Source organism: Teleopsis dalmanni, chromosome 2 (genome assembly GCF_002237135.1).
Source record: "Teleopsis dalmanni isolate 2A chromosome 2, ASM223713v2, whole genome shotgun sequence".
NCBI lineage: Eukaryota > Metazoa > Arthropoda > Insecta > Diptera > Diopsidae > Teleopsis > Teleopsis dalmanni.
Genome location: NC_051847.1, coordinates 82,871,121 through 82,897,869, shown reverse-complemented (window position 1 = coordinate 82,897,869; position 26,749 = coordinate 82,871,121). Strand labels below are relative to the sequence as shown.

At 27.0% G+C, this 26,749-nt stretch overlaps 5 protein-coding genes across 6 annotated transcripts in view; 4 read left to right on the top strand and 1 right to left on the bottom strand.

The window, feature by feature from the left end:
- Nucleotides 1–26,749, top strand: part of LOC119685345 (putative fatty acyl-CoA reductase CG5065) — a 60,943-nt gene that overhangs the window by 22,669 nt on the left and 11,525 nt on the right. The gene's annotated exons all lie outside the window — the stretch shown is intronic.
- LOC119674937 (wnt inhibitory factor 1-like) lies at nt 3,477–4,302 on the top strand. Its single transcript, XM_038086095.1, has 3 exons — nt 3,477–3,907; nt 4,012–4,119; nt 4,182–4,302. Exons 1-3 carry the CDS (start codon nt 3,477–3,479, stop codon nt 4,300–4,302), a joined length of 660 nt encoding a protein of 219 aa, XP_037942023.1.
- Nucleotides 11,041–18,154, top strand: LOC119685348 (troponin C-akin-1 protein-like; the record flags this gene model as incomplete). The annotated part of the gene is given in 3 exon segments (XM_038099604.1): nt 11,041–11,154; nt 17,484–17,803; nt 17,864–18,154. Coding segments are annotated over 3 exon segments (510 nt in total). The 5' UTR covers nt 11,041–11,139.
- On the top strand, nt 18,235–21,644 carry LOC119685349 (putative gamma-glutamylcyclotransferase CG2811). 2 transcript variants are annotated; one of them, XR_005252795.1, is made up of 4 exons: nt 18,235–18,310; nt 19,647–19,989; nt 20,779–21,041; nt 21,130–21,220. XR_005252795.1 is itself a non-coding variant. In XM_038099605.1 (4 exons), the coding sequence occupies exons 2-4, from the start codon at nt 19,682–19,684 to the stop codon at nt 21,191–21,193; spliced, it is 480 nt and encodes a 159-aa protein (XP_037955533.1). In that variant the 5' UTR covers nt 18,235–18,310; nt 19,647–19,681; the 3' UTR covers nt 21,194–21,644. The 2 variants fall into 2 exon arrangements, 1 of the variants encoding a protein (XP_037955533.1); XM_038099605.1 differs by having other exon boundaries at nt 20,779–20,886; nt 21,130–21,644.
- LOC119685346 (protein CDV3 homolog) lies at nt 21,286–22,730 on the bottom strand. Its single transcript, XM_038099601.1, has 4 exons — nt 22,573–22,730; nt 22,265–22,481; nt 21,918–22,202; nt 21,286–21,856 (listed from the first exon to the last, which is right to left on the bottom strand). Exons 2-4 carry the CDS (start codon nt 22,463–22,465, stop codon nt 21,629–21,631), a joined length of 714 nt encoding a protein of 237 aa, XP_037955529.1. The 5' UTR covers nt 22,466–22,481; nt 22,573–22,730; the 3' UTR covers nt 21,286–21,628.

Here is a 26,749-nt window from a genome sequence, read left to right as displayed (position 1 = left end):
ACCTTCACTGGCTAATCGTGCATCAGTCTTCCTTAGGTTAGGTTAGGTTAGGTTATACCGGCGATCCCTAGTGGATTGACTTAGGCCTAATAGCCCATTGTGTTACCGTATATAATGAAGAAAAACTCAGGATTTAAAACCACCTAGAACCTTTGGCGAAGCATAAAATGCTATTTAGTGCCAGGTCCTGTAATTGGTCCAGGTCCACAAGAAAGGCGATTCCCCTAGTGCAAAGTCACCACCGCGCTTGAGCTGGGTAAAAACACAGTAGTCTTCCTTATGTGTACAGTCTTCTTAAACAACCAACTCATTAAGTCAATGTGGCTTACAGCTATATGGCAATGCCTGTTCGTCAAATGTAGAAATTCTGCAATAAGCTCAAGTAAAGATTCTAAGAATGATATCCGAATGAAAGTTCCGACGGTTAAAGTCGTTTTCGAGAAAATAAGGCAGACGCATGTTTCAAAACTTAAAAACCATGTACAGTGGCGGAGCTAGACCAACTCTGGACGTCGGAGACATTAGAATTGCGAGACCCCCTGTTAACCCAAAGCATGATTGAAAGTTTTATTGCTAATCAAATTAAAATAAACACAAATTAAAATAAATGAATTTTCCTACTTTTAGCTTCACTCAATTTTTTTTAAATTATATCATAATTTGCGCCAGCTGCTATTTTCGCTTCAGTTTATAGAAATTCGAATGGAGATAGTCTCTCTTGGCTCATCATACTTTTCTAGTACGTCTTAATCAATTTTAAATTTGCTTCTTTCTTTTCGTCGAAACTACTATATAAACATTCGGGAATACTTCGAATATGGTTAATGCCATTATCAAACCAAATTGTTCAAAATATTTATTAAGTGCTTAGAATCCAAAAGTCGGTAACTTTATGCGAGGTCCCTGCGAGCGCGAGGCCGTCAGCGGTCGCCGACATCGCTGACGCCTAGCGACGCCACTGACCATGTGAATCCACTGGCTAGACCTCTTGCTAATATAATAAATTCCTGTTAACTGCAACGGAATGATAGATCCTGATTTCGTAAAGATTATCCTGTTTAATTGAACTTATGCGTCGTAATGTCTACTTATTTAGTGACCCCTAAAAATAATTTACAATTCATTCTAAAATTCATTGTAATAATTTATTTAAAATAATTTGTAATATAATGTTATTAGTTTTTAAGTGTCTTGAACTTATTGTTAGGCTTTAAATAAAAGCGATTCAATAAAGAGATATTGTCATAAAAAAAAAATTACTTTCTTTTGTGTGGAAAGCATTCAAAGCCATTCTATGAGACGTGAATCCACTAAAACCACATTTTAGAAATATATTTTTTTGCTATTAAAGTTGTCTTTATATTTAAATTAACAATAAATAATCAAATCTTAAAACTAAATAACATAACATTTTTTATATTCCACAATGATAATATTACATACATTTGTAAGTTTTGGTAAAATATATTAAAAATATAAAATATCTACATATATACGATATATAGATGTATATTATATAGCAACATTATTCTATACCTTTTTAATCAAATATGATGTTAATGTGCAACCCGACTTTATATACAAGGTCTTTCTTTAAGTCTAATTCAATATATCCTCTTATTAAAGCCTTAGTACCAGAAGGTTTGGATATTTATTTAATATTTAATTTTTTCGATGCCTTTTTTAATTGTGTTTATTTTTTTTATCTCAATGTATTTATTTATTTTCTATATACATATAGAGACAATTATATTTTCCTAGACATTTATATTTTTAAAGTTTTTGATTTGATTCTAAATTAGAGCTTTAGTCCACAGATCAGAGTTAGTTTTTATAGTTCCAAATTGGTTGAATTAAATATTTAAAACCAGGAATTAGTTTTAAACCTATAACCAGTTCACCAACATCGGTTATATAATTTAATTTTTTTCTCAAAATGTTTTTTATCGTTTTACCTAAATAAGTCTATATATTTTATCTAAATACTAGAAACCTATGGACAGTTACAGTATCTTAATCCAAATGATCCTTGAATACATTTGGTTTTAATAAACTTAATTATCCACTTTAAACACCAGATTTATGGTTTGTTTACATAATTTTCAAAGTTCTTATGTCGTACTTTATCGAAGACTTGTGTTATATATTATCACCACTCTATGACCAATTCGATGAACTTACTCTATGTTTTGCTGTAAATCAAAATTGATAATCTGGTAGAATATTTTCTTAATAAACAATCCGCATGATATTTTCAATTTTGTATTTTAAAAATAATTTGTAAAACGCTACTAAGCTCTCAAACCATAATGGTTCATTGTAGTGTAAATCTTATTTTACTTACTTTTAAGGAAGGGAAGAACATTTGGAAGAAGTAAAGAGCTCATAACAATGATTCCATTATAGCGTTAATCTGATTTCACTTACGAATACTATTGATAAATTGGAAAACATTTGGAAAAAGTAACTAAGTCATATTAAAAAAGTCCATTGTGCTATGAATCTCTTTTGAAACAAGAACGTTTAAAATAGGTAAGAAGCTCACATATATACTATTTACAAAGTCGGTTCCAGGAACTTTTGGACCGCAGGGCGAGACAAAAGCATATAACATGTTCTATACTGTTCTTGTTCTCCACACAAAGTGGATATATGAGGATCAATGAGATCAGCACAAAAAAGGTATTTGACATAAGTGCTAAACTAATCATGGCACCAATTTGAAATATACAGACATTGCAACATATTGTTATTTGATAAAAGATATCATACGATACAGATGAGATAATACATTAGAAGAATAAATTTTAATAGTGACATAAGAAATATTGTTTATTTTTATTCGCATTTTCTTCGTGATAGCTTCTACCGATTCCAGCTTTACCGCTTCTAACCTTATTGGTTGTCTTCTTATATCTTAAATAACAGTTATGATGGATTTTATGAGGTTAATATTATTCTGATTTGGTGTTTTGAAAGTTCTTTTACTTGCTTGACAAGTTTTGCACAAAACAGGTCATTTCTGCTAGTTTTTATCAATAACATGGATTGTTCTTTAGAGGGGTCTTCACATCTATAGTGGTTTATCAATTGTTAAAATTCTAAAATATCATTTTAATTGTAAAAGAAAAATTTTTAAAAAATATTCATAGTCATTTTCTCTCAATTTAAAACCCCTTCCTCTATATACATTTTTTCAAGAGTATATATAATTATTTAAGAGCATAAATAGGTAAATGATAATTAATAATTGTAACATTTCTTCATATTTTTAATTCCGAAGTGAACTTCATTCAGTGGATGCAAATTACTTAAGTAAATCACTTTCACTCTCGATACTTTAGTATTTGCTCTCACGTAGTAAATCTTAATCAAGTTAAATATTAAATAATTTTTCTACAATTTTAGTTCATATTTGTAGGTCTTCGGATAAATAGGTTTTGTTAGAGAAGTGCTAAGAATATTAAGTGACAAATATGTCAGTCAGTAAAATTCATATAAATTATTTACCTATTCAATCAATGTTATATGCACTTCTACTCAGAAGTGTAGTGTGGCCTAGTTTTATCGTATGCACTAGAGGGTTTCACCAAGAACCTCCACACCCACCGTGCTCGGATTATGAGATGCGTATTGTTAATACAAAGCACTGCGTCGCTCGGTGTCCAATACGTTGTAGGGAGGGCATTAGAAGAATTTGCTATGAGGACAATGTGTGTGCGTGTGATGGTTTCTATTTCACTTCCTTTGAAAAGGGTCTAATTTGCGCTGCAGAATGTTTGCCGGGCTGTACAAATGCAGGCGGGTATTGTGCCGCACCCAATTTGTGTTTGTGTCGGAAGGGATTTTATTTCAATGAAGTCGCTAGACGATGTTGGCGAAGGATTATAAAGGATCGCTGTTTTGGGTAAGTTTATTTATTGTTAAAATAAATACCTAATAAATATATAAATTATGTTTGAGTTAAGTTTAGTTATTATTTACTAGTAAGTAATTATGTATAAATTTTAGACGCTGCCTTTATGGTAAATGTAGTTCCAGTGGAGAGTGCATATGCGCTCAAGGTTTCGCATATCGTCCTACAATTTTTGGTCAATTATGTGTACCTGTTTGTGCTCAGTAAGTTAGTAAAATATAAAACTTAAATAATTTTTTTTGAAAATAGTCTATTTTCCTTCCAGAGACTGTGGACCTACTGGGTATTGTCATCTACCAAATATATGTGCTTGCAGAAAGAAACATCACCATTATGAAGCGGATGGCTTGTGTCATAAAGATATAACCTATTTAGGAGAATTTTAAAACAATTTTTTTTATTTTAATATATAATTTTTTATTTTTTGTTAAAGAAGAATATATAAAAATAATAGATTTTAATATAATTTTACTTAAAACGATGTTACTTTTAACGTCTTATTTAATTAATTTATTTAAAAGAAATCAATTTTTTTTTTAAATTTGAATTCAATTAAAAAAGATTTTAATTTAATTGTACTTAAAACCGATTTTACATTTGAAATAATTAATAATTTTTTTATTTTTATTTAAAATAATTAATTCAAATTAATTATTTTGCTTTAACTTAGTTAATTTAAAAATTAATTAATAATTTTATTGTCGTTATTCTGCAGTTGCAAAAAAATGCAATAAAACTGATTTTAATTAGAATCGCAGAAACAGATTATTAATTTTTATATACATAATAGATTTTGAAATTTTATATGCAATTAAAAAATTAATTTTAGTTAGAAATTTTTTGTGATATAACAAAAAATCTGTTTCAAGCAGAATAAAGAGTACTAGTGGGGAAATTTCTAAATCCAAACAATTTTTATTTTTTAATTAAGTGAATTCTTAAGCTGATAAAGCAGCTATTCCGGATATCGCTAAGTATTTATTGTCAATGGTTTTTGCAAACATCTATGGATGTGATTGTTCATAAATAAATATTAGACCGCAACTGTCAGGAATTGAACCCTGTCAAATTTGAACCTGGACCCGCTTTCTGGCACACAAAGCCAATATATATTTAAATTGCATTATTAAGAAAATTTTTGTTATTTATTTATAAACAACCATTAGACTTTCTACATTATTAATTAGAACTAACGCATAAATCACTGATAATAGATATATAACGATATCCGGAACAACTGTATGATCAGCCAAGATTTATTATTGCATGTCAAATGAGTTCTAAAGGTACTTTGAATTTTATCGAATAACGAAACAAAATTTAATCTATCAAATAGTCCATTATGCTAGGGTATCTCCAAACGAATATTCCTTTTCCACTACTGGGACAATATAATTTCTCACATAGATAATCATATGAGATTTAATATAAAATCAGACATAAATACAAAGATTCTATGATCCACTTATCAGAACAAAATATATATATTTTACAAAAAATTATATCTTTCTTAAGTTTATTACCAATTGGCCAATTGGCCTAAGTGGATCCCCTAGGCATCGCCGGTACAACCTAACTTAAACTAAGTTTATTACGAATTTTTGCGACACGTTAACAGAAATTGGTCTGATATTACTTTAGCAACCATGTCAACATAACCTACATACTCCAAATATAGATACATCTGACTAAATCTAAAAGAATATGTTGGAAGTATTTCCGACATTATCGGTTTTAACGGAACAGTGGAGTTTAGAAAGACGTGAAGGCATGACTCTTGTGAACTCCAAAACTATTGTAGATCCAGTTTATCGACGCTAGACAGAGAGACATCAGAACGCTTATTCTGTCATTGTTCAGTCTTATTTAGTTCTAGGCATATGCAGTTCCACTCTTTCCCAGATCCAGACTTAAGATTATGGGCGCATCATTTTTTAATTCACTGAACGATATATCTAACATTAAAATTGTCCAAATACTTGCATTCATGCGGTAAGTTTTACTACGCCGAATCGAGTAATATGGAATCAAAATGGTTTTCTTAGATAATTAAGGTAGGTTCGATCCCTTTTTTACTTCACATCCCTACCTATAAGTTAATTTTTTCTACCATTAATATTGGTTTCTATTTAGACCTGTAGTCTTTGCAAATACACTAGATTAGCCCAAAAAATGCTTCATTGAGATATATATAATACAATATCAAGATGTATACAGATCGATGACAAAATAAAGTGAACACAAATGTTCCCAACAGAAACGTCATACGATCCAGTTTCTTATAATTAATTATTTATATACCAATTGCCTTTATGAGATGTTCAATCCAGATCTTTTGTGTATAGAATATAATGATTCGTTTCTTATATGAATTCGTTTTTATACCGGATGTAGTTATGAAAAATTATTAAACAAAAAATTTTTATTTATTTTATTTAATTTTATATTATTTTACTTTATTTAGTGTTTTCTAGACTTATAATAAATGTGAGTTTGAGTATATTAGATCACAATAGGATTAGATAGTAAAAGTGAGTTCTTACTGCAACAGGCTCTACCTGAGGTACATATATCCTTGGAGGAGGTTTGTTTTCAATTTTGGCTTATATATATTTGGTGTCTAGTTACTAAGCCTTCTATATTCTAATGTATGTCTTTTGGTTGATTGCTGAAAAAAGGTTTCATATTTTGTCCTTTACGGTTTAATGGCTTTAATTCACTTATTTTGCTTCCCTAAGAGTTGGTTATAGTGGGTTCAAGTGTAACATTGGAGCTTTCGTTGCTTTTTACCTACCAGAAAAGAAGTATTCAACTTGACATTGACGTATTATAATAAATCAAAACATTAATATATAATATTTCTTAATATTAATATTTATTAATAACTGCTGGAGTTAGCCATTTCAACTATTATAATTAACGAAACATCACAATTTTTTTAAACTTTAGTTTTTATAATAAACAACTTAATTAAATCTTTTATAAACTTGTAAGATCTAGATAATAGATATAAAATTGAGTTCTAATTATTATATATATTATATTATATATTATATATAATTATTATATATATATTATTATATATTCATTTTTAACACAATTTCGTTAATTACAATTAGGCCGTGTGCAAGTTCGAGTAAATTGAGGTAAAATAAATTGAAATTTCCTATGGAATTGTGCTCTGCACTTATGTAAATATTTATTTATTAAATATCTTATAAAATTTTCACAATGGTAACACCTAATTTACTTAATTTTTATCTAATTTACCCTACTCGAAATTCTGGTAAATACCAACATTCGCTGCCATACCGACATAACTTACTATTTCCCTCAATTTACCGTCAATTTACTCGAACTCGCACACGGCCTTAAAATTAAAATTATAATAAATGCAATTAATTACAATAAATAAAACTTATTATGATAGCCGTAATTTTTTCTTTCAGAGTTGTAAAAAAACAACATTAAAACCAAATTTTTGATTTTGGCTGCAAACTTAATACGTAAAATTTTTTGCATGTAGAACATAAATCTGATGATTTTAAGAGCATTGTTGTTGCTTCATATGTTTTCTTTCGTAAGTTTGGAGTATTTTTTTTGTTACTCTGCAAAAATTTAGTAAAAAACTAATATCACTTAAAACTAATATCAAGTTTTAAGAAAATATACAAAAAACTTATTAACGCTTTGAAACGGCAACAATGCTTAATGTTTTGAGTGCGTTTCATTGCGAAAAAACTTCCGCAATTGCGCTCATAAACTATTATCACTCATAACACACTCTCTTCTGCGTGTGGTGTCTGTTGAGTTTATTTATGTTCCTCCGGTAATTATACACATGCATACGTCATGCAAAGAAAGAAATAATTCACACATGCCAAAATTCGCCGAAACTTTTACAGTGTAAAAATTTGTTTTTGTTTTTTTGCTTGTTTTATGTAGAAACATTTGATAAAAACAAAACACGTTATCGTAAGCAGAAGAAAAAAAAACAATAAAAGTAATAGTAATGCATGTATGTACTCACATACATACAAACAAATCCATCAAAATGTGCTAAAATTCTGTTTGACCACTTTTGCACTTAGCAAATCAAAATAAAAGAAAATATTTGTTAAGAAAACGATACGCTGCGTCTGTTTGTTTTTACTCTACTTATATTTGTGTGTATATGTGTGTAGGGTATTATACGGCCATTTCGTACGTATGCAGATACGCAATAGCAAAAGTTATTTTTAAACAATTTGGTGGTTAATATTAGAAACATTTATATGCGTTTTTATTTTTTAAAATTAATTTTTAATTTATTGGTATTAAATTTTATATTATATAAATTAAATATTTTAAATATACATACATACATACTCATGTTCTGTATACGTCATTAAACATGTTGGAGAAAAGTTTATGTGGTCTTTCATGTCAGGTGTGGATGTGTCCAAATAATTAATAAAATATACACATACATATGTATGAGCATATGTACATATTTAGTTGTTTTTTCATTTTGTGATAAAAGTTTTATAGGTGCCTTACACATATGAAGCCCGTTGTGTAGGATAGTTTAGATTAATATTTTGCAGTGTATCTAAATTGGGTTATTTAACATCTAGTAACAGATAATTCTGTAAAGTTTATAACCTATTCACACGGCTCAAGAGAATCATGATTTATCACTGATTATAATTAAATCCAATATGAACGCAAGTTTTGACTAATATTTTACAGTGTATTTAAATTGGATTATTTAATGTCAAATTACCGATAAAATTATAAAAGCTTCGGCCTATTCACACGGCACAAATGTGTCATTATATTTTCATTATAATTAAGCTGTTATTCTTGTGCATGTACACTACAGATCCATTGAGGTCCTAGTGTTTTCTGATCTTTATTAAGAGCAATACTGTTATTATTCTTTTCATACCTATGCATATTTCTTCTTTTTATGCCTTCAGACAATATCTTTCAAGTGTCTGGCATAGACGCTGATTCAATGCCGCTGATTAACAAATACAAACTGAAAAAATGCTGTGTGAATGTCGATTTAATAATTATACTGGTATCAAGATTTACTTTTGCCGTGTCAGTAAGTTTTGAAATATTCTTAAACTTATTGTTGGTATATATTTAAGAAAATTTACTGTATGTTTAGCTAAGGTCTATTTAAAAAGACAGTTAGTTATAATTAGGGAAGTGTTTTTAAAAACAATTTTAAATTAAATTTTGCAAAATTAAATTATTAAAAATTAAATAAATTATTTCAACTAATATGTGCAATATTCTTATTTTATTTAATTAATCTAAAAAATTTATGATTCGAAACAATTATAGTTTTTATTTAAAATTGATTTCTGACTTTGATTTATTGTCAAGTCAGCATTCTCATAATTTAAATCAAATAGTGATCAATTATGATGTTTTAACTCAATCTCACACACTTTGTATTGTAAATACGATTAATTACTATACAATTAGCGAAATAATTTAAAAAATGCCTTAACTAAGATACTGTAAACATATGTATTTTATTTATAATAATGTGTTAAATATGGATTTTTTTTTCTTATAACAGAAAATATGGGTGTTTTTTCACTTACACCTTAGCTGCTTTTTTTTTAACTGTAATTTTATGTATTAAAAAGATTCTAATAATTCTAAGAAGATTTACAATAATTTGAAGTGAATCTTTAAAAGTGATAATTATAAACATTAATCTAGTATAAATGTTTTTAAGAGTTAATTATAATTATCATCTATTAATAGTATCATAATATTAGTATCACACTAATTTTAGTAACATATTAGTAGCATAATAATATTATTATAAAATTATTAGTTGAATAAAAAATAATATATTTTGGTTTTAAATAGGTTGAGTTAGCTACAGTAAATCAGAGCATTGTTATAGTTTAGAACACCTATTCTTTGCAGAAGCATAAGTACAATTAAAATAAGAAAATCATACATACATTTATAAAGTATTGAAAATCATTAAAGTGTGTTTAAATGCGCAAATATCTTAAATGTATATATATAAAAATATTTATTTCCCTGCAAAATTATTTATTTATAAATTTTTTTATTACGTAAATAAAATTTTTAGTTTCAAATCGAACTAAATTTTAACCTCCTAAATATTGTCAGAGAGATTACTGATTTCTATACTATACATACATACGTGTAAGGTTTATAATTTATTCATTAAATCGTATACATATAAATATGTGTATTAAATGTATTATATTTTATTACATTACATATTTACACAAATATTTACAAAATATCCATAAAGAGTGAAGCTACATAAAAACCAGAAATGTGTGTAAACATTTCATGTCCATAATTGCCCTCCTAAAATAGCAATCGATAACACAAGCGGTGAAATTATCCTTTTAATACACATTCAGTTCAAGTAAAAACAATACACACGGAAACTCAAAGAGCTACACTTAGAAAAATCTGCTGATTTTTAGACGCAATTAGTACACAACTCTTGAGGAGCCGGCTTTTATTGTAGCCCGGGCTACGTGACACTTTTTCCTCTTTAGCATAAATATGAAACACATGATTTCATATCTCATAAAATATTTGTATGTATGCATAAGTTGTTTGATTGCTTAAAAAAAAGGAAACAAAACTGTACGACTTTGTGTTATACCCTAAGTAATGTTAAACATTATGTGTATGTTTTACTAAATAATTTATTGAAATTTACTAAGTTTATTTGTATAGTAATATCATTTAATTTCTTAAATTATTTATACCAAAATAAAATTAAAAAAATATAAGTGCACAACACAAACATTCTGAACCACCGACAGACTCCAATTAGTTCTGTATAACCAGATGTAGCGTGCTTTTTGGAAAAGTTGGAATACAACGCGTGTGTGCGCGCTTTGTAGTTGTTTTTGCAAACCATATTCCGTTTTGTTGCTGTTTTCTTTGTTTTTGTTGGCGTTTTATACTCTTTTTGTCGGAATTTTAGCAACAAAAAACACCTTCTTTTGGTTATATTTTTCTGGCTTGCTCAGTTGAAGTTGTGCTCTCTTATTGTTTGGTTGGTGCGGTGGAAGCTTGGAAGCTCTTTTATTATTTAACAATAATTTTGAAAAAAAAATTAATTTTAAAAAAATATTAAAATTTTGCATTTCCTTAAAAAACGCAGCCGAAATATAATTTTTAATAATTTTATATATTTTATTTAAAACGAAACAAACATGTGCAACATTAGGGTAAGTCTTAATTCTGACATATTAAAGTGAACATACATACAAACATACATATTTCTTTCTTTGCTTAAATTTAAATTGCTTAAATCATTATTACGCATTAATTAATTAGAACAATTAAATTCTTTTGTTTTTAGCACTTTTAAGCAATAAAAATTAAAAATATAATTTTATATTAAAAAAAATTGCTTCCAAAATTTTCGCCGTTTGTGTGCGTGTATATGACAAATACTGTGTATGTGTTTGTGTAAAGTTGGTACATAAAATTTTTTTCTACTTCAGAATTTATGCCTTAAAAAAGATTTGAAGAAATTATGTAATCAATATAATGTTATAATATAAATAAATAATTATCAACATCTGACTGCCTTATGTAATAAATAATTTTGTAAAAAACCGATAATTCTTTTGCCGGTTTTAGGTATTTTTTTTGTCTGCTTAGAGCGACTTTTGAGACTCGCAAATTGCATTAAATTTCTGCTGCAACGAATTCGCTGCACTCGATGCGCGCGACTTGTGTAAATATTTGAATTGCGAGTTTGTGTTGCTTTTGTCTCAGGTTTCTTCATCTCAAAATCGTGGAAAAGTGAAATTCGGAACAAATCGGTCAGTCGAAGGAAAATAATTATTCTTAATTTTTTTTTTATTGTACGTCTCGCGTGTTAACTTAACGACTTAAGTATAGTTTCGTTCTGTGCTTTTTTTCTGTATTGTGTAACTGTTTCTTGCGTGTTGCATTGTTGCTTAAATAATTATTCTATTTTTCTAAAATAGTTATATTATTAATAAAAATGTATTAGCAATTATAATGATAGACTAATTGGATGTAATTTATAGGTTACTAAGTAATGAACTAATCACATTTTAAGGTCGCATATATAAGTGTTTCTATAAAAAAAATTTCCTATGATATTGCGTAGATCCATTCCTACGTTTTATAAACAGAATATTCCATATCAATGTGTCTTGAATGCGGAAAATGGTATTAGAAAAGGACTTCTCCACAAAAATTTACCGAAATACGTAGAGAAATATATAAAAAATAGGATCAAAATAAAAATTAAAATCTGAAAAACCGACTTCAAATTTTTTTTTCGTGTTTAAAGATATTACTTCTTATGTGCCTATTATACTAAACACCCTGTATATATTTTTGATTAATTAAATGTAATCAATTTATATAATCCTCTATATAATTTTCATCGGAGTAATAGATGAATGTTAAATAATAAACTTTTAAATTAGTTTTTTAAAGATATATATTGTATTTACATCGATATTTCGACAATAATGTATAAACATTCTCACGTTTAAAAATATATAACTAAAATTTGAGCATTATATAATCGTATATAACCTATTGCTGTTATATAAAGTGAAAAATAAAATTTATAATAAATTAATTTTAATTCTCTTTACATAAAATAATTAATTATTTTTAATAAAATGCGTTTGATCGATGAATTTTAAAACAAAAATGGGTGCTTTAAGTTAATTGGGGGTTATACAGACGTTGCTCTATAATCAGTAAAGTGATAAAATGATAAACCTCTAAATGGTCCTTTCCAATTGGTGAATTTTAGTATGTGAAAGTTAAAGTGCTTAAAAAAGAAAATAAAGATGAATTCTGTTTTAGATGAACATCTTAGATTTCTAAGTACTAAGCTTCTATATCTGAACTCTGCTCTCTAGGTCACTAGTGGAAGATTGGTTTTAAGTGATTAAAATTATTTTTATAACCAAATGACGACCTGAAAGCAAGTACATAAACAGTTGACGAAACATTATATGACGGAGCGGGATAGGGAAGCTAATATGGATATGGGAAGTAGCAAGTATGAAAGGTGAAATTTTTACATGAAAACCACCAACAATCATTAGACTTGTTTTCTGGCGTGTGTACTCGCCTTTGTCTAATTAATGTAATAATTGCATAGAACATACTAGAAGGAGTGTTAAGTTTTTACTAGTGTAATCAGAGGATAAATTTACACATTTAAGTATTTATATGTCAATTAATTATAAATTATTAAGAAATTGTGGGTTTATTGAATATCCTTAATAAGTGAACAGGTGTTCTACATTGCTCTACAATGTATTGTCACCATGATTTATGAATGGCGATTAAGACATTGTTCTAGTCCAATCTGACATAATTGTCACTCAGACTCAGACCGAAAATGTTCTAGTTTCGAGCTTTGAAAATTCCAATCTTGTCTATATATGTATATGTATTGTGATTTTTGTTACATAATACTTTTATTCCTATTATTATTTATATTGATATTATCTTTAATAAAAAAATTATTTTTTATAAATATTATTAATTTTTATTAATATTGTTCTTTTTATTAATATTAATATTTTTATAATATTATTATTTTTTCAAAGTTATTATTTTATTATTAATATTATAATTTTTATTAATATTATTTTTTCTTATATGCTATTTTTATTAATAATAATATTTTTACTAATATAACTATTTTTGTTAATATTATTAGTTTTATTATACTAATTGCTGCAAATATTAGTTTTATTAATATTTTTGATATTGATTTTTCTATATATAATATATTAAATTATATTAAATTAAATCAAATATAAATTAATAGTATAATATAATTTATTAAATTGATTAAATTAAATATTTAATAGAATAAATTAAATGAATATTCTATTAAATTCTATTAAACCGACCCTGCAGTTTCGAAGTGCAGGTCTCATGTTCCCCATTGCAAAATTATTATTTTTATTATAATATTTATATAACAAATGTAATAATAATAATAATATATAAATAAATAATATATTAAAAAATTAATTATTGTTATTAATAATAATAATAAGCTTTTGTATTAATGGTCTTCAGCTAAGAAAAATATTTATTTTTTATATTTTTGTATTTTTTTTTATTTTGTTCATGGATTTGATAAAGTCCTTCCTCAAAACTCTAAAGCATCGTATGGGTTGCGATCCCCAAGTTCTTTATTTTTACTATTTGGGGGTAGCAGAGCTCAGAACGTTAAGTATCGCTAGTCTTGAGTGTACTATCAGATATGAGAACTACAAAAAATAAGTGGTATTATTGCAGTACATGGCTGTAATAATTCAAGGTAGAATTTATTACCAAACTGAAGTTTTAACATTCTATGAAATATTTGAATTATTAATATTATATGATTGCTTTTATGGTCTATTGATATTCATTATTACTTAATTTTTATAGGCTTTACATTAAATTAAAAAAACACAATGTTAATTAATATTATTTGTTTTTCATTAAATCAAACTATATTATTATTACAAAACTAATAAGAAACTAGTTTTTAATTATTAGTTACTAATAAAAAATTAAGAATGAATACAGACTGTAGTTTAAATATCGGTTTAATAAAATTAAAATTTTGTGTTAATTAAATATAATAAATAAAAGTATTGTAGGGAGGCCATGGTTCACACTGGACTGTGGGGCCAAATAGGAAGAAGATATAGGTATTGCATAGAATAGAAAGTTAAAATAATATAAAAATATTTTTTCATCTCATTTGCTATTATTTTTATTCTTAATAAGAAAATTAGCTAACTTTAAATTTCTTTTATTTTTAAAAATAAATCGTTGTTCCTATAGTTATTTTAATTAAAATACATGATTATAAAAAATGTGGGTTTTAGTTTAAAAACCAAAAAAAGTATTAAAATTTTTAATTAAACTAGATTGATTACCTTCTCTTTTGTGTGAGTTTATTCTACATCTACCTATAGGTATGGAATAAACTGCAAACTGATTGATTACCCTTGTAAACTGTAACAAAAGATCAATAGTATGTAATAATAGTGGTAATTATCCTTCAGTCTTCCGAAATTGTCTTACAAATATTTTTACCTCTCATTAGGTCCATAATTTATTTTTTATAAATATCTTAACAAATTTATTAGATTATTTTTATTTAATTTTTTTTTTGCTGTTTAGTATGAAATTATTTATTTAAAAAAAATTTATATAAATTTTATCTGTTAAATATTTTTAAAGTTCTAATAAGCCTTTGTTTTTTTATTCCTGAAATGTGTAGTCATGCAATGTAAAACTTCAAGTACAAATCGTACTAAAATTGCAAATGCATCACATATTTTACAGTTTTTTTATATAGAAATGTTGTTTAATTTTATTTATTGCATTTCAAAAAGGAATTAATTATTTTATTCATTCGTCATTTATACGTGTTTTTGTTTATAACTGTAATGTATTGAAATCACTTCTCCTCTTTCATTCTCAAAAGCATTTCAACCATTTCATATGAACGTGAATTTTCTAAAACCTGAAATTGAATGTCCATAAAGTTGTATTTCACATACCCCTTTCTGAGATACTCACTCTACGTGTGGGGCTTATTAATTGTTTTCAAAAAACACGTAGAACTTGTTCAACTTTTCTTGTTAGGAGAACTACAAAATTAAAAAATGCAGTTATTTTGTTTTTATTGATAAAACTGCGGTCCAAATATACACAAGAATATCTTTATTAACATCTATTTTTCTTCTATTTTTATACTTTGTTTTTTGTTATTGTTTTTTTATAACAATAACAGAAATACTTATACCATTGATAAGATAAAAATAAATATTTTTGCAACTCCAGCAAAAAGTACTTAAGTATTTGGCTAAGGCCATAAAAGCCCCGCATTGTAGGTAAGACCCACTCACATACAAATTTAACGTACGATACCTCTCCATATTTACAAAGTCGGAATCTATTTAATATCGGATAATTGATGGGAATAAAAACTGGTTAGAGTTCATTTTTTTATTCTAATAAAATTTATAACCATATAAGTATTGCAGTAAAAATATTAATAAAGTAGCGCCTAATAAAAGTCGTTGAGAATTTATTGTTTATATTTATCAGATCAAAAGAATTAATAGCTGTCTATTTATTATGGAATTTTTATTGGTAAATATATTGCGCGTTTTGTATAAAAACTTTAACTTAAAAAATTTATTCGAAAATTTATGAAGACAAAAATGATCAATCAAAAAACAACCCATCAATCCATTTTCTGTTCCTGTACTATTTAGAATAGAAACACACAAATTAATTAGAGTGGATTTATATTATTTAATGCAAAAATATCTAACTTGTAACTAAAAGATAAATGTATAATAATTCTTACATAATATCAAGTTTGTGAATAATATAGAATATTATATGATTCTAAAATATTGATCCTGGTATCAAAAAAAAAGAATCCCTACCCTTCATAAAAATAACTCAATAATAATAAAAAATAAACTTTATTTCTTCTTGGATATGCAACCGACTGAAGTCCTTTAATAATGTGAGAGGATGTTTTTGTGGTAAAGATAAAAGAACCCTGGTAAAGCTATAAAATGTCCTATTGCGTTCATGTTGCTTCAGGAGTTAACCAAAAAGCTCTGCGAAATGCTCAGCACTAGGGATGCAAATGTTATTATTGTAACCCACTAGGATTTGCTTTCAAAATTTCTTTGGGTTGGTGTGATGAGCTCTATCGTGCTCCAATATATTTTTCATTTATTAACCAGTAACCCTATCTAGTCATTTGTTAAATTTTTACCAGAAGGGTTTTGCAAACTAGGTCTAGCTGAACATATAAATAACTACGATTGTTATTGCAGTCCAACAGGATCTATAAAGCATATAACATGAAAGGAATTACAAAGGCGGATATATGGGTTAGATTGTGGGTAGGTAATGGCAGCACGTTATACCACCTACGGTCGCAGTACTCTGCCCATTATATTTTATATGTCTTCACTGTTAAATTACTAGTCACATTTGAGAATTCTAGATTACAAGCCTTCAACTCAATGTGTTATCTATTATTGCAGTAAGAGACATATATTTAAAATGTTTAATTTTTTCACCTATACCACATCGGACAAGTTTGAGGAAATAATAAAAACAAAATGTTTGTGAAATTTAAATTTAAATAAATAAATAAAATACATTGAATGTGAATATTTATTATTAAGCGAAAAAAGCCATAAAATTTATTAACGAACAAAATATCTGGTTTCTGTTTATCTGTTTTAGTCTTTTTCTTGGTATGTGTTATTTAAATAAAACATCTTTTATTTAATTAAATATTTCTTAGTGAAAATGTAAACAAATAACAATATTGTATGTATCAATTTAATTATCGTCGCATTAACACAAACGAAAAATAAATCCACAAAATATTAATTTTTATAGTTAAATCTCCTCACTAGTACCCCCTCTTCTATACCAAATATACACTATGTTGTGGACATAAAAATTTTAATAATAAATATTTTATTATTTTATTTTGCAGAATGCATCATCGGCTCTACAAAAATTATTCGTTTTTGGCGCTTTGAAATATGGACAACCCAGTCATTCCATTTTGGCAAGCTCTGGTAATGGGTATGCCAAATTTTGGTGCCGTGCCACAACCGCTGAAAAGCTACCTCTTGTGATTGCCACACGCTACAACATTCCATTTTTGTTGAACAAACCCGGCGTTGGCTATTATGTCACTGGTGAAATTTACGAAGTTGACAATAAAATGCTGGACAGTCTAGATAGTCTAGAAGATTGTCAGGATATATTTACACGTGAAATGCATGACATGAACATTGGTGTCGGTGAAGGGTAAGCTTATAAATTTATAATACATATATATTGTGCATTAAAATGTTTTCTCATTTTTAGTACTGTTCCTTGCTGGGTCTACTTGTTGCATAAATATCCAGAAAAATTACTTTCTTTACCGTACTTGGCTCGTTATGAGAATACACCTGCTCAGCCTTATGTATTGAGAAATCGCCGATCACATAAACATCCTGCACAGGAAGATCTCTCATACACAGACACTGCCTCCGTTTAACGGAAACCATTCAAACAAACATCAACTAAGAGAACTACTAACTTTGGCTTCCAGTTATTATTGCATTTAAAATAAAAATCATTTTGTATATATAAAGATTTGACATTATTGTCATAAAAGAAATTTTAAATAAGTTAAATTATGTAATAGTTTAAAACATAAAATAAAAAAAATGTTAAAAATTTAATACATATATATTTTTTATATTTTGTTTATAAGACAAGTACAAAATTATTTGGGTAATTTTAAGCTAATATGAATAGTCAGTCAAGGTAATTGTAGACGTAAAAAAACTAATATATATATAAAAATATGTATTTTTTTTATATAACAATAAGTGAGGTCATATTTAATATAGGCATATTTCAAATGAGTTTTAAACCTTGAAAGGTTTGTTTCATTCAGATTGTTATTGTTTTGTAGCCTGTGTGGATCTGCTTGTAAAAACCCTTTGGGGGTAGCGAACGGCACTTGGTCGTCGAGAGTGTCGCATGACTACAAGATGTAGACTCAACCGTTCTTGAAACCGTTTAATTGACGTGATTTTTACTTATATAAGCAAGCATATTTTGAATAAGTACTAAATCTTTTTTTATTGTTAATTCATGGCTTAAATGCAGGACTAAGAACTATAGTTGTGGCAAAGTAATAAGAAATACAATAATTATTTCTATCGATATATGTTAAACATAATCTATAAGAAAAGACATCATTTTACTAACCTCAGCAACACCCTTTGCAAGTAACAATAACCAAAACAATCGATTTCTAGACCATTAATACATATTTTAATAAATCAAATTATGATTTAGTGCATTTATTAGATCATTGTGCTAATCTAACCTAGCCCAAAATTAATGTATAATGTATTCCCATAATTAACGCAAATTCTCACTTCGCACCGTACAACACAAATAACATGTCATTTTGGCTGAAAACCATTAAAACCCAGGTGGGCAATCGACTATAAACAGTGTTAGTCTGTAACTAGACCTATTACCTGGAAGCAGAAACAAATTACAGACATCGTGTAATTCCTTAGCGTAGATCACAAATGTGATTAGGAAAAATTTTACAAACGATAAAGTATTCTCTGGTTATAGTATGTAGTATTTTTTCCCAGATCACCTTTTTCTTCAACTTTTTGAAGACACATTTGTTTTTTATTTTACAAAAACTATTAACATATTATCACAAAATGGTTATCATATCTGATATAAAATTTTTTCCAAACTGTCTGCCAAAACATGTGTTTGTATTTAAAAGAAAGTTTTGTTAATAAGCAAAAAATGAGCAAATGAAATGTCTAATTTGCAATCTAATACAGTTATCATAGAAAAGATTAGATTAATATACATAAATAAATTAATGTGGATCTAGTAATAACTGGTTAGTAGTATTAATTTTCTCACATGTCAAGTGATTAAATATTGTTTTAATAAAAGTATGAAGTACTTGTTTTATTAATTTTTTTGTAATAATTATTATAAATATACATTTTGTAAATAATATAAATATATTATATGTAGAAAATTTTAAATTAAAATCCGATTACTTTTTTCTATTGTTTGCATCACTAACGTTATTATAAATTAAACTTATAATTAGTAACAGAAAGCAACGCTCAAACAGTTGTCTGGATAATGAAAAGGATGCTGTACAATGTTTTTGTTTATGGAACGTTAAAACGTGGAGAGCCCAATCATCATTGGTTTCGTCCGGAAAACGGATTTTCACGTTTTATAGCTGCTGGCTCGACAACACAAAAATTTCCATTAATTGTTGGCACTCGTTATAATATACCATTTTTACTTGATCGACCCGGTATTGGATATAATATAAAAGGTGAAATCTATGAAATTGATGAGGCTATGCTGGGTAAACTCGATGAGTTGGAAGGATATCCACAATATTACGATCGAGAAATACAAAACATAACCGTGGAGAACGAGTAAGTGAATTTTTAGCCAGTGCTGAGGTGACCAAATGTTCACAATTTAAAGAATTATTTATTTAATTTATTATGCATAAATAAATATATTAATTAATGAATAATTACTAGTTATTAACAATTACATAAATTAATATATTAATTTATGAATAATTACTAGTTATTAACAGTTTCAGTTTATTCAGTTAAGCGATACTTTTTTTGTTAAAATTTAGAAAGTTTAACAAATCGCCAGTAGAGTTAATATATGTACAATGCTTGTGTATAAATGAATTGGTTTACACACTTTTAAAATAAATTTTAAATAGTAAAACTATTATAAATTAATATATATGAATTAATTATATTATAAATAAATATACATAAATTTTTTTGCTTCGTGGCTTTGAGAAAAATTAAATATCAGTTGAAAGCGAAATAATTAAATCTTACAATTGGTATTTAAAGTTTCATATATATAGAGTAATTATATATTTTAATACTGTGGTCTTTATTTTTATAACTATATTTTTATAACCACGAAAATATGTTTATAATCTAAATATATGCAAAAGAAAAATGATTTATAAGCTGTAACAAATTTCTTTTATTAATAATAAGCTTAAAGATGATGTATAATAAAATAACATCTGTATGTAAAATTAGCCGATCATAATTAAAAAAGCGCTTTCAAAGATAAACTTAATTTTTACAATAAAATATCACTTCATCACTTATTCATACTAATATCACTTTACTACATTCTCTGGTAATATTCTTTCCTATTCATCAAAAACTTAATATTTTCAGATCAATGCAATGCTGGTTATACTTGTTGCGGAAGTTCCCGGAAAAAATATTGGAAAAAACACTTCTGGAAGCATATCATAACACACCGGAGCAGCCATATTGCGAAAGGTGTAATAGAGATCCAAATGTTAAAGCCATTGAAGATTTATTGTACTAGGATTTACATATCAATTAAAAGACAGCTTCCAGTTATTTTCATTGGCATCCACAAAAATCGATCAATTTAAGTTCATTGCAAATTTATCAAATCGCATACACATCGCGTAATCATTTTGCATATCATAACACACATACATATTTTTCAAATATAAATATACTAAATTATAAAACATTTTTTTTTATTTATCGTAGCTATGTGGACAGTACTGTTGATGATATATTTGATTCCGATGACTTGAAACAACAATCCAATTAATGAAAAAAACTAACTTACATTCCACATATGCTGTTTTTTTTATGTTTTATTTAAATGCAAATACAATATTACAACTGAGAAAATTAAAAAAATTTTTTATTTATGCTAATGCTTGTTTATTTCCCTACTTACAAGTAAATTGGGGGAATTGGCTTGAAGATTAGCGCATGTTCAATATCATAACAAGTTTCACTATAGAACGGAAAATCATGCCGTTTTATTAATATATATTGTGCCAATACTATTTTTTTTTTTTACAGAAAATGCGCTTGAGGAACAACAAACATATACTGAAATAAATTATATAAACTAAATAAAATCAGTATAAAAAAAATGCAGATTTAGAATTTTATACAGGCTACCCGAACGATTTAAATTAAATTGAATACGTCATATGATTGACAGTGCTTCAGTCAGCAAATAATAAAACTGACTCTAGCTGTCATCCTCATCGAGTGATTGAAATCTATTTGACGCATTTGCTGGTGCAACTGTTTGTTGCTCCTGTATGCGTTGAACACGTCCACCATGTCTAACCTCTTCGAACGCAGGTTCGTTTTTCTTTTTCCGCTGCTCTTCGGGACGTGCAGCACCTAATGTGGGGAAGAAATCAGCATTTGTTATATCTGGTGCAGCTTTACTGCGTGCCTTAATTTTGGGAGGCTGCAAATTAACAGTTTTCAATAAAATAAAACTAACATTGTAATATATATATAGAACTCACTCCTTGTCTAAAAGCAACAGACACATAAAGTTTGTTTGCAGGTTTCTGTACTTCCATTGGAATTTGCAATACTTCTTCCGCGGGTATAACCTTTTTCCATGGCCCTCCAGTGTGACGTTTAGATGATTCGTTATTGGAATTTTGATCACTATCCCCTTCGTCATCATCACCATCACTTACGCTATGCTCCTCATCTTCATTAATTGTCAGTTGGCCAATTTTTAGACCTGTGTAATCTTTACGCGTTTCCTCCTCAAATTCTTTCCATTCTTCTTCGTTGGTTGGCTAATATTTAAACAGAACAGAAATTACTTTATATATCTATTTTATGGATGTGGTATATTTACTTCTTCAACCTGTTCCTTTGAATTGTTTTCATCTAAATTACCAGCCACCGGCGGCAATATTTCTGGTTTGCGAGGTTTCAACGATACTTCACGCTTAGACGTGTCCTCTAGGTTCTTGACGACATCGTCAGCCGTAGTGAATTTTTTTGCTTTCGACTTTTTCTTGTCTTTCTTTGCAAAAAAATCATCTAAATCAGCCATGATGTGATTAATTGGTCTGCATAAATACAACAATAAGGTAAACAATTAATTTTAATATCAAAAACTTCAAACGTTCCGCAGAATTACATGCGGATGCAAAAACTTACTTTCGACAAAAGGAATGAATTTTATTTTTAATTATTTGGCAAAAGACAAACAGAGATAGCAGATGGTTATATTGGCATTTAAAACAATATTGCCACACTGACACGTTTTAAAAGAATTCACCATATTTTTTTATTTCAACAAATTGTTACGATATTAACAAACTAAAATTTTAAAATAAAATAAAAAGTTTTTCAACTATTTTTATTGAATTTTCTGACATAAAATTTATTTACATAAAAGACGAAAACAAAGTTTTCGTTGAATTAGAAATAAAATTGTGTATGTGAAATCATACTACTAAATTCCTTTTTGCCGGGTTTTGAAAAACTTTTGGTTTTATATTATCTTAAATAATATAGAAATATGTAAATAAACGATTTGAAATTATTAGTTAATTTCAAAATAAAATTATACACCGACTTCAACGCGGCTAAAAAACAAATGCTTATAAACAATTACGATCGATATCAATATATACACATCAACATTATTTTTATAAACTATTAATGAAACATTTTTACAAAATTAATTGAAAGGCTTGCACAATATCAGAATAATAATATTAAATATATAAAAATAAACAATTTTTTGCCAAAATGTAGTTATTTAATGAATTTAATTTAATATAAGCCGAGAGCAAGAAATTTAAAACCAAATTATGTTCTTTTAAAGTCAGAATACAATAATTTTTTAAAATAATAATATTGTTGTATATTATAAATACTTACCTTACTAAAATAATAGGCGAATTCAGTTATTCAAACAATAATTACGTTTTAGTAAGAAATCTCTAAAATTTATATATTTTTGAACTATTATAATGCTAACGGCAAAAAAAAATTTATTTTAAGTTTTTATTTAAACGCGTGATCTTAATAACTGATCTAATATATTCAATTATTCAGTATTTATATATTTTTGTCTCACAACTACATATAAAATATTTTATTTAACGGGCTACATTAATATATAAAAGTTATACTAACATAACCTTTTATAATTATTTCATAGTCCAAAAATATGTATTGCGATGGTTAACGCCCCTTCCAAAAAAAGAAGTCTATTGTTCTTTACAAACTTGGGTTTCATGTCTATTATTCTTTACGTTGCTAGGTTAACGTGATTAGAAAATTTCTCAAATATAATTTGACCTTGGTGAACAAAAAATATCCTTATGACATCCTTTATAGCTACTGTTCTAGGTAAACAAAAGTAAGAGTTTATAAACCAAATTCATATGTTTTATAAAAATAGGTCAATGAAGTTGGATAACAAATACATATATTTATTTTATTCACGAAAATCAGTAACAAGCACTATAATGAGAAGTACTGACAAGTACTGATTATTGCTATTACGCATAAGGATGCAGCTACCGGGCGGTTTAAATCTGTAACTGTATTCAGAAGTGTTAGGTATGTCGGTAACTTGATAAAATGTCATGTATATTTGTTTTTGTAAAATTACAAAGTAACATAGTTAACGATAACCACGATATATGAGTTTAAACAGAGTAGGCCCAGTTGTTAAAAGGAAATGGAGTCATGTCCTGTCTTATAAAACTTATACTATGTTCAGACAACCAAATTTCGTTAATTTCGTAAAAATGAAATTAAGTTAATTTCGAAAATGTTCATACTGCCCCAAATTAAGGAAATCATATATTTTTTGTTTATAAAACGAATGTTAAAAATTACATGCTCCAAACACAATTTGTATCTGGTAAATTGTGAAAATTGATTATTATAACTACAAAGGATGGCATTCAGTAGTGTTATTAGCTTTAGTGGATTTCAGATATGTTAATTATTATCTTTCACTTTATTCACTTTAAATTAATAACTGTTACAGTTTTTTCTCTATATTCAAATTTAAAAAATTGAACAACATTCAAAATATTTTCACAGTTTTATTAAAGTCAACTGTCACTGACATTTACTTTAAATAAATTTCATTTTTTGTTATCTCAACTTTATCTTTTGCTTAAAATTTATCTTAAACATAGTTGCATTTAAAATATTCCTTAACTTCAGCCTTCGTTTCAACGAAATTAAGACTATTTTCGTTAATGTCGTTTTACCCTTAAAACTGAATTTTGTACGGAAAAAATAAATTCATTTCGCTGAAACGAAGATGAAATTAAGATTTTTGCGGAATTAAGGTGTGTCTGAACATAGTATTAGAGTGGGATATGCAATTTACGAATTCCGTGAGATAATTAAATAGCATGTTTGAATAGAATGAAATATATATTGGATATATATTATAATTTATATTTATATTATATATTTATTGGATATATATATTACTTTTTATTATGTTAATTTGATTAAATATAATAAGTCAATGCTAGTTTAAACGTAAATAAATATATGTAAGCTTAAATTGATTGCATAATAATGATTAAAATATTTTATGATTGTGTTAAATTAATGTAAAGCATAAAATAATTATCAAAATATTTTATGATAGTGTTAAATTAATGTAAAGCATAAAATTTACTGTTTAAAAAATATTGTTTATAATAAAGAAATATGAAACTACAATATAAAAATCTAAATTATTCACTATAAGCATATAAAACCAAACTCTATGAGTGATAAAACAATAATATGTCGAACTTTTATGTCAGTGTAAAGCGGTTCGTAACAGCGGCTCACAACAGCGGCTCAAAACATTCTTTCACAACAGCGGCTTTATTATTAAACAATCCGATATGACAGCTGTTTAGTATTTGCTTTTTAAATTAAATTTGTGACATTTTTCTTAAAAACAGTTTTTATTATATTGTTAATATTTTAAAAAATCTAAAAATAATTATAATTTATGTAGTGACAATACATTTATTAAAAATGTAAGTTATTTTAATAGTAGTTTAAATAATGTAAGAAATTTGCACATTTTTTGGTTTCATTGTCTTTAAATAATTCCAAATTAATGAATTAAATCTTATTTTCTTTCTGTTCTTTATTGAATTCGAATTTATATTTGACTATATTCGTCTTGGTTATAATTAATATTTATTTGAAGTGCAAAAAAGTGTATACAAATGTACATGAAATTATTTCAATAAAATTAGATGTATATATTAATTAACGGTTATTAGTATTGTGGCTTCTAACGAAACGAGACTCTCTAAGGTCAGATTATTATATTCGATAAATGAAGGTCAATATGTAGTTATTAGGCACGTAGGTAAAGGGCGGTGGGGAGTTGGGTGACATGAACGTGTGAAACTGGCTACGGAGATGACAGTTATATTATTATTTTTAAATGGATAATATTATGCATATGTATAGAACGACAGTTACATTTAAAATTTGTTGGCTTTTTAATTCCAATAAAATTTTATGATTTTTATTATAAATAAAAGCCACATATCCTACTTTAAAAGTAAATGCATTGGTAATTTCTTAATATCTCATTTTAAGAAAAGTTCTAAAATTAATTGATTAAATTTATTTGGTTATTTTAAATATCATGTATGCACATGCAAAGTTTTATTGAAAAAATTATTATTTATCTTGAATAATCTGAAGTTCTAAAAAAAAGATTCTATAACATCCTAATTTCACCTAAAGAAAGTTCTTTATACTTCTTTTTCCTCATTTTCTGTATTGCATTTTTCTTCTGATCCTTGTACCTTTTCTGTTTCACAAGAACGAGCTTAAAATTTTCAACAGTTTTGATAGATGTTTTATATGAGAGTTTGATGAAATCTATAACTCCAACATAAATTGATTATAAGGTGAAGAAAGAGGATTGAATGAAGGATGCGGGTATGGTTGAGTTGCTACTCTGATACATTTACTAAATTGGAAATGTAGAGAAGGGGAGAAGTAAATTGATTACGAGAAATGTATTAAACTCGCTCGGTAAGGTTGTTAAAGTAAGGCCACTAAAATAGAACGGAACTGTGAAATAATAGTGTTATTTTTCATTCCTAGGATTCCGGCAAGGGTGAGTTGTAAATATTTAATTTGTTTCTCTCAGGTGATCTCAAACACTTGACAGTCTTTGTAATCAAAGCTTTTAAGCGTTGTGGATTTATAATAATGCAAAGAAACAGACTAACAACTGCATTAACGCGATTTAAATGTTTATTTTTTTTGGATTGCATAGTTAACCAAAAACATTTTTAATTCTGCATGAAGTGATAGTGAAGTTAGTTTATAT